General features: G+C 40.7%; 1 protein-coding gene across 9 annotated transcripts in view; it reads left to right on the top strand.

Moving 5' to 3' along the window:
• Positions 1 to 9,208, top strand: part of ank2b (ankyrin 2b, neuronal) — a 193,464-nt gene that overhangs the window by 159,068 nt on the left and 25,188 nt on the right. For 7 of the 9 annotated variants that reach the window (XM_087178657.1, XM_087178656.1, XM_087178655.1 and 4 more), the window contains 11 exons: positions 409 to 633; positions 1,828 to 1,926; positions 3,260 to 3,414; positions 3,506 to 3,717; positions 5,138 to 5,342; positions 5,425 to 5,521; positions 5,607 to 5,835; positions 7,250 to 7,375; positions 7,522 to 7,644; positions 8,279 to 8,311; positions 8,505 to 8,526. In XM_087178657.1, the coding sequence (XP_087034783.1) occupies positions 409 to 633; positions 1,828 to 1,926; positions 3,260 to 3,414; positions 3,506 to 3,717; positions 5,138 to 5,342; positions 5,425 to 5,521; positions 5,607 to 5,835; positions 7,250 to 7,375; positions 7,522 to 7,644; positions 8,279 to 8,311; positions 8,505 to 8,526 (1,526 nt within the window). The remainder of the gene's footprint in view (positions 1 to 408; positions 634 to 1,827; positions 1,927 to 3,259; positions 3,415 to 3,505; positions 3,718 to 5,137; positions 5,343 to 5,424; positions 5,522 to 5,606; positions 5,836 to 7,249; positions 7,376 to 7,521; positions 7,645 to 8,278; positions 8,312 to 8,504; positions 8,527 to 9,208) is intronic. The other 2 variants (XM_087178659.1, XM_087178658.1) reach the window with 1 other exon arrangement.

The following is a 9,208-nucleotide window of genomic DNA, read 5'->3' as shown; positions in this document are numbered from 1 at the left end:
CCTGCCCCACCCCCCACCCCCATTCAGATGTGAGACTCATGTGCACACAGTATTTGCCACTTTGCATGGGGAGTGATGTCAAAGAGTCTGAAGCTATGAAGTGAAAAACTGTTTGATGCAGTTTGATGAGAGCGATTCTTGTCTTGTCCGTTCAGTGTTGAGAAAATAAACACCAAAATATTTCAAACCTGTAAAGCTGATGTTGCCCTTAAAAGTTGAGTCTGACGCAATGAAACGACCGAACAACTGAGAAAAGGCAGCTTCCAAATTAGCGACACAAAACATTCAAATATGTGTATGTAATTTTGGATTATTAACCAGTAACTTTGGTGTTTACATTCTCATCACTTAATGGGCGTAATGTTACACATCTTTAAATTGTGGAAATACTTTCCTTTCCCATCCCAGCTTCCTGGTCAGCTTCATGGTGGACGCCAGGGGCGGAGCTATGCGTGGTTGCCGGCACAACGGTCTGCGCATCATCATCCCGCCGAGGAAGTGCAGCGCGCCCACGCGGGTGACGTGCCGGCTCGTGAAGAGACACCGTCTGGCCACCATGCCCCCGATGGTTGAGGGCGAAGGCCTGGCCAGCAGGCTTATCGAGGTGGGGCCCTCAGGAGCCCAGTTCCTCGGGTAAGGCTCCAAGTGTTCATTCGTCTTCACGATGGATGATGGAATGAATGAATGCCCTTATTCAGTTATTAAATACAGAGGGGTAAAGCAAAAAAATGCTAACCCTAACCACAAAGCAGGTAAACACATTGATACTGCATGAAGAGGTTGAATCATCAATAATTTTTTACATGTTTTTACGTAGTTGTTTATATTTTATGCCAATAACCTTTGAAACTAAATTAAAAAGTGTTTATATCTGTTAAAGCTGCACATCCAGTGTAAGACAGATCTTTAGTGAGACAGGAAGAGGAGTTACCACTACCTCTACCATAGATTTGTATCCTGTTTAATAAGAAGCTTACAACTTGCTGCCCTTTTTCTTTCAGATTAATTTCCCCCTGCCTCTGCCTTACTAAAACTGTTTCTGTATCTGCTCTCGCTTTCTCCCAGCGCCAGAGATATGTTAATCTTTGCTCTTCAGCATGCCCTGTTTTCTTTCATTACAGCTGCAGTCTAACTCTTTTTAACCTTATCCCTGATCCGTAATGCAAAAGCCTTTCTAATTAACTCCACCGCCAGTATAATGCACCATGATTGATTTGATATGTTGCCTCAAATTCTGCCCTCTGCTGGTAATGTTGGAGATTGTACAGTGTATGATTACCATTAGTGATATGACAGAGGTTCCCCCTGATCAAAACTACTGAGATACATTTCTCTTGTTATTAGATGATGATGATGATGATGATATGATGATATCTCTGAGGATTATTTAAGTCTACAGTTAAAAAACGTGCCTCATTTTATCTTAAAATGTTCCTGTTATAAATGTAAATGATCACTTTTTGTTTGTTGTTTGGCATGAGTGTGGTAACACCGTACCTGCCATATATGTGCAACAGCAAAAATGTCTGCCTTCATAAACATATATAGAAGCCCAATGTGTTCAAACTTAATTTCAATTTGAATTTTCAATTCAATTAAAAAGACATTCTGAAAGTAAAAAATATAAAATATAAAATGAAATTGTGAAGCATCCAAACAAACATTTTTTATTTTGGAATTCTTTTTTTTTATTATTTAATTTTGGACACTTTTGTTATAATCTCACTCAAAGATTGCACATTAGTTTTCTATTCTGCACCCAACCAAAACATTTTATGTGCTCTTTCTTCCTCACTGCTGCATATGGACACTTGGTTGATCACACAGTAAACTCCACCTCCCGAGTGCCCCTCCACCTCTTAATGAGGGAGAGAGTTTGGTTAGCAGAATCCTCCAGCTCGGCCCGCCGGGGACAAAATTCCTCGGGTAGGGTGTAAAAAAAATCAATGGTTTTGCATATGAAACAATCCATGGATGCCGGTCCCAGTGTTTCCCCTTTCACACCCTTCCATCTGATGTTATTTTGTCCAAACATTACTGTGTTGTCATGTTTGTGCTATTGTCTCGTATCCCACCTCATCTGGTACTTATCACTCTAGACATCACATTCTGTGTCAGTACGTTGCTGTTCTTTTTTTTTTTAAATCTTCTTTTCTGCTTAGACTTTTCCATCTCTGTCTATGTTTTCGTGCTTCCAGTTTTCTTGATAAATGCGTGTTGTTTTCTTTTTGTTTGCTTGTTTTCATTTTATTTTAGTGTGAAATTTAAATGGTTGTGTGGCCTGCAGGTAGTAACTAGATGAAATTTGACCACATGGCATGACCAACAGACTAATTCCCCAAAGTGGTGATGCTCATTCCACAAATTTGGAATGAGAGTCTTTGGATATAGATTATTTTAGATTTTAGCTGGTAAATCATAAAAGCCACAAAACCTAAACATTTCGAGTACTTTTCTTGCATCATTCTGGAGCAATAGAAAAAAGAAAATTATGCCTAAGGACCACACTACATTATATAAATTCTTTATATTGAAATTCTTTCTGCCAGCATCATGTATTGTCAGGCCAAATAACCATCTGAATATCACATGAAAAGATCAGCAGTTCTACTTTAATAGCTGTGTTTGTCCCATGTTGGCTTGTACTTAATGTAGCATGCTTCTGTTAGACGTGTTGTAGCTAGCTTGTTGTGATTATTATTATGCATATCAGGTAAGTATTAAAGTGACACTTTAAAACTTAAGTATTAAATATAGACAGTACACATCAACACTTTCCTCATGTGGCTGATTCACCTCCACAAGATAATTACAAGCTGAGAGAGAACAAAAAGATAAAAAAAAACACTTTTCAGATCCTGCAGAATAATCCAATTCTCTACTGTCCATTATGGCTAAAAGCACTGCTTCTATTGTAGCTTGCTATGTGACCCTTTTTAAATTCGTCTTTCACAGCACGTAGTGAGTGATTGAGGTAATCAGCTCAGTGTACAAACAAAAAGGTACACACTACTAGTCGTCTGAATCCATCTGAATCGTGCACTCGCACATACTTGATTGGCTAAAGACGTACGTTGGATGACATGGCACTGAAAGCTTCTTTTTTTTCATAGGCTACAATATCACTGTCAGTCCAGCCAAGTTTTAGTTAAGTGCAAAGTTATTTTAATGGAAGCTGCAAAATAGCCAATACATTGTGGATGACGGACATCACACTCTGGACTCACTGGCTCACACTACCTGCCCTCTGCCCCTCCAGTCCTGTGATCGTGGAGATCCCTCACTTTGCTGCCCTGCGGGGGAAAGAGCGGGAGCTGGTGATCCTGAGGAGTGAGACAGGAGAGAGCTGGAAGGAGCATCACTGTGAACACACCCAGGAGGAGCTCAACCAGATACTCAACGGCATGGATGAGGGTCAGTCTCTGACGGTGCACAAGTAGACTGCACAAAGAAGCATCCTAACATTAGTTTCCCTGACAGCTGTCCTTTGCTTCCCCCCACCCAGAGTTGGACACCCCGGAGGAGCTGGAGAGGAAGCGCATCTGTCGTATCATCACCAGAGATTTCCCACAATACTTTGCAGTGGTGTCACGCATCAAGCAGGACAGTAATCTAATTGGTCCTGAGGGAGGTATCCTGAGCAGCACCGTTGTGCCCCAAGTGCAGGCAGTTTTTCCCGAGGGGGCCCTCACCAAGAGGATCAGGGTCGGACTGCAGGTAATTGACATTTCCCTTTTTTGTTTTATTTTTCTTCTCATAGTAAACTACAGAATTTGTTAGAAAAAAAAAAAAAGGAACACACATTAACAAATAGGTTTCCTGTTTCGGATTCTAGAAAAATAATTAGGGGATCACCATCATAGTTCCTGCTTGCGTAAACAACGTCTTAACCAAATTTCATGTAAGTTACATTACCCTTTAAATGTTGGAAAGTCATGGTTGGCTTCTAACTGTGGTAGTTTTTATTAAGTTCATAGATGATCGCATTTTTCCAAAATTGTTTTAAACTGTTGAATAAGTTTAAAACCATGTTTGGTTCAGTTTCTTGCTAGCTTGTTTAACCTGCAGCTAAATGTTTAAGGTTTGTGATTCAGCTCTAAGGGAGCAAAGGTTTTTAAATGTGTGTTGGTTCATCGCTGAGAGTTGGATAATAATAAATGTGAAGCCAGGTTCAATACAATGAATGGGAGCCCAACTATATGTTAGTCAAACAGCGGCTAAATACTCGCCGACTGCACTTTGTTACTTTGCTAGCATCTTTGTTAGCGTGACTTCAAACACAATGCTGTTTTGTTCAGATAAAACCAACCATAATATGACATGATATGACATAGCTTACAGTGGGTGTGGTTAACCTTGTTAAAGACATCACTTCCTGTTACTAGTAAAGAGGCTAGTAGCTAAATTTCAGTCTAGATTTGTCAGAAGGGAAAATTGTTGGCTACTATTTAGTTACTGGTGTTCAGGCAGCAGGTTAATATAATTCATAAGAAAAAAGTGAGTCAAGTTATAAATTAATGATGATGATAATAATGATACATTTTATTTACAGCTATGTGATAAAGTTCTTGGGCTCAATTTGTCATGATTTCATAATTAATTAATCCTGTAATCCTTTCATAGAAAATTAGCCATACACTGCACTTATTTTAAATCAGACTTCTGCAGATATGAACTTATTGGTGAATGGTGTGATTCCTGTCTGTCATATGAGAGAGATCATCACTGAAAATGTCCTGGAAACGTCCTGGAAAAAGAGTGGGTTTCTTGGCAACAGAGAGGAGGAAGCTCTGACAGGTTATTCAGGAGATGCAGGGTTGGATCAATCAGAAGAATAGTATTTCTGAAGGTGGAGGTGGTCTACACTGTTTCACACTGTGAAGGAATGAACAATGAACAATCCGATACCCTGTGTATGAATGTGGTCTGTGTGGGTGAGATGTACTGGACATGGTTGTAGGTGGTTGTTATATTTCATTGTCTGTATACAATTGTTTGACAGCCCCGGTACAATGTTTGCTGCAGTCAACATTTCAGTCAGGAGACCATCCTCAATGCAAGACCTCAGCTCAGACAATAACCCTCTGTACTGGCAACAGAAGGTTAAGGTTGTTGTACATGCTCTCTACTCTTCCAGGCCCAGCCAGTCAATATAGATGTTGTGAGGAAGATCCTGGGGAACAAGGCCACCTTCAGCTCCATTGTCACCCTGGAGCCCCGCAGGAGGAAGTTCCATAAACCCATCACCATGACCATCCCTGTCCCCAAGAGCAACTCCGACCCAGTGCTGAACGGTTTCGGAGGAGACACGCCCACCTTAAGACTGCTCTGTAGCATCACTGGTTAGAGATCACACATAAATCTGTGAATAGACCAAAGAGACAAGCTCACATTCTAATATGTCAATCTTGTGTTTGTGTACAGGTGGAACAACGCCAGCCCAGTGGGAGGATATAACAGGAACCACTCCATTAACATTTATTAATGACTGCGTCTCCTTCACCACCAACGTGTCTGCTAGGTAAATGTTAAAACACATTTACTGTAGATTTATTGCCATTTTAATGTGGCTTACTTCACTGTTTCTCTCTAATACTAATTTCAAGGTTCTGGCTCATCGACTGTCGGCAAGTCCAGGAATCTGTCAACTTCTCCACTCAGGTGTACCGGGAGATCATCTGCGTCCCTTACATGGCCAAGTTCGTCATCTTTGCCAAGACCCACGATCCCATTGAGGCCCGGCTGCGCTGCTTCTGCATGACTGACGACAAGATCGATAAAACCCTGGAGCAGCAGGAGAACTTCACTGAGGTGGCCCGCAGCCGAGACGTAGAGGTGAGACAGGACGAGGAATGTTTCACCAACCACAGATGATCCATTTGAGAAGGCTGGGTAGAAACAACTGTGAAAATAATGTCACGATGTCTTATTTTAGCTTCTTTTACATTAAAAGCCTACCAGCGGCATTTTGTACCAGCTAAAGGCGTGAGATTATATTTTATATTACATCTTATATGAATTGTATTAATCTAGGTATGGTGATGTGAAACCATGACTAATCCTTTTAAGAGCACTGTGAGAAAAAAAAACAGATTCTTGTGATGACTCCTGTGACTTTTTTGTCAGTGGAGAGATAAAAGAAAAAAATACAGCTATGTGTTTGAATGCAGGGATGGTGTTTACTTTCAGCAGCTTCAGGTTCAGGTTTCAAGTTTCAAGGTTATTTCATTTCTGTAGCAATTTAAAAAGCAAACAGGTTTGCACCAAAATACTTTACAAAGATACATACAGAGGCTCAGAGCCTCTCTTCTGATTGGCTCACTGACCTCTAGAGAGAAGCCTGAGAGGAGATGTAAAACTACATTGAAATGCTTTTTGGTTCTTAAAACCACCAGTATATCTTCTTGTGGATCAACACTTCAAATAAAACACAGGAGAAGAGGAAAACATTGAGCTTTAAACGCAGTTAAAAGCCTGAGAATAGAAGTGGGTTGGTAGTGCTGTAAGGGGGGAGAGGTTCTGAGATATACGTATGGGTCAAACTCTGAAGAGACTTGTAGACAATCATAAGATTTTTAGTTTATTTGAAATGAACGAGGAGCTGGAGTAATGATTCAAGGACAAGGTGATGCGGTCTTGTTTCTTGGACCTTGTTAATAACTGGGCAGCAGCATTTTGAATTGGTTCTAAAAGGGAGATGGTAGCCTGACAGAGGCCTAGGTAGAGGGAGGTACAGAAGTCCAGCCTGGATGAATGCATGAATGACTCGTTCTAGATCAGAAGGTGATGAGAAATGCCACAGGTGGTTCTGAGTTGGACGACACTGGACCTGATAATGAAATTTACCTGCATGTTGAAACTGAGATAAACCTCAAACGTAACACCCAGGTTCTCTGCATGTGGTCTGATGTAGGTGAAAAGGTGATTGAGGTTGTGGGCAGTAGCAGTGGTATGATGTGTGGAGCCACAGAGTAAGATCTCTGTCTTGTCCTCATTTAACTGAAGAAAATCATGAGCCAACCAGTCTTTAATAGGAAGTTAGATCGGCCTGAATTGGGGAGTTAAGGTGGAGGGAGATCAAAGCATCATCTGTGTGGCAGTGAAAAGAGTGCTTCACTACTTTTTCACCACTTTTCAGTAAGGGTTGTTCGATCAAGGCAGCTCATCTGTGTCAAAGCTAGGCTAAGAGAGCAAAAATAGGAATGACAGCTAAGTGTTTTTGTTGGTTACATGTTGTTCTTTTCCCCAGGTCCTGGAAGGCAAACCTATCTATGCAGACTGCTTTGGAAACCTTGTTCCCCTCACCAAAAGTGGCCAGCATCACCTCTTCAGCTTCTTTGCCTTTAAGGAGAACAGACTAGCACTCTTCATCAAAGTGAGCACCATTCTTCATCTCTTTATTTCACTCCGAAACAAGCCGAGCCTTTTATGCAGCTGCAGATAATTCCGCATATTTATTTGTTGCATGTGATTTTTTTCTGATGATCAGCTGACTAATGCTGAACCGCTTGGCCGTTGCAGATTCGAGACAACACTCAGGAGCCATGTGGCCGTCTGTCCTTTATGAAAGAACCCAGGAACTACAGGTCACTCACGCAAAATGCCATATGCAACCTCAACATCACTCTCCCATCATACTGCAAGGTGAGCACACTACACTGTCGTTTGACTCAACAACAGAGGAGCCTTTCTGTGGCCTATCTTGTTAGTTCTTGTAAGTAAAACTAACCAGTTGCTTGTAAGCTGAGCCAAAATGCAATCTTGAGTCTATTTGCCCTGTAGCTCTGTAATACACACTAATCTCCCATTTCTCACACATGACTCCAAAGAGTAACCCCAATTATTTTCTTATTCAATATGCTAAATATTAATTCTTGATTTTCATATTAATTTTTGACAAACGCTGCTAATGTTATGAGCAGCCAACATTATTGCTTTCTAGTTGCTTCTTTACTCTTCTCCTCCTTGTCCCCAGTGAAACAACTTCAAGGCTGAACTAAGCAAGATTAACAGCTGGTCGTCTATTATCAGACCAGAGAAAAACAAATCTAATGGATTTAAAGTGCTAAACCATAAGTGTGTGTCAGGCTAACACGATGAAGATTCAAGATCTTTATATTCAAACTCCACTTTGGCTTTCCCTGAAATCACACTGACCTGTTGTCTTTGTTGCTATGGTAACCATACATTGCCCCCCACTGTCTTTTTCTCCCTTTAATGTTGCTGTTGTTTCTATCTGTACATCTTTCTGCTTCTCGCTGCTTCTTGCTCCCAAAAGGAGTCCGATTCAGACCAAGAGCCAGAGGACGAGGTAAAGGCAGCCACCGCTTCCCCTTCCCTCTTCTAACTAACAAGCTCATTTTTGCTGTTGTGTTACATGTGTCCTGTGTGTTCTGTTCCTAAAGTAGCAGTTTTATTGTAGTAGTAGTTTTAAAAATATTTGATACATGCAGATGATGCTATAAAACTAACTGTGATCCATTTTCTTTATTCTTTTTTTCCAGACCAGTGGAACGCTAGAGAAATGTAAGAATTTTTTTCCTATTTAATTTTTGCTTTTACTAAACTAGTTATTCTATAATAATACTACCTGTCTGCATTAATCAAACTAATAGAACAGTAGGACTGATAATGAATGGGTGACACATGCAAGACTAATGTATTTGAACAGAGGAATAACCAGACTGATACACTGACACATCCATCTTTACCATTAGCTTAACTCTAGACCATGTACATCTTATCAAAGTCCTTTAAGCTTCATTTATTTTTGTCTTGTCTCACAAACCAAAAGGCCTCAACTGCACCTCCCCATGCTAACATAATGTTTCTCCTGAGGCTAAAGTTCACTTTTTACTTACTTTTTTTCTGATTTCACACCTGCCTCAATGTCCTCAATTGATCTCCTCCCCCTTCACAATTTGAGATGGGACATATGGAGAAGGAGTTAAACACCGCCACCTATGTTTGTAAATGAAAAATTAAACTCATTCATACTTTTTTTCATACTCTTGCTGTCCTAAAAGCCAGCAGGAGTCCTAACATGTCGCAATGCCATGCGAATAAGAGGAGCTGATGTGATATATCATCACTGAAGCACACCTGGACTCCACAGTTGTGATCACAGTTGTGCTTACAACTCTGGTCGCCCAAATCTGAAAAATTAGTGGCTCATGCCCATGTGTGCTTGCACCCAGTTCCTGAAACT

Source organism: Seriola lalandi, unplaced genomic scaffold (assembly GCF_002814215.2).
Source record: "Seriola lalandi dorsalis isolate HSWRI2012SDOR001 ecotype SW California unplaced genomic scaffold, Sedor1 jcf7180002054694, whole genome shotgun sequence".
Lineage (NCBI taxonomy): Eukaryota > Metazoa > Chordata > Actinopteri > Carangiformes > Carangidae > Seriola > Seriola lalandi.
Note: the sequence above shows the minus strand (reverse complement) of the source record. Positions and strands in the feature narration are given on the sequence as shown.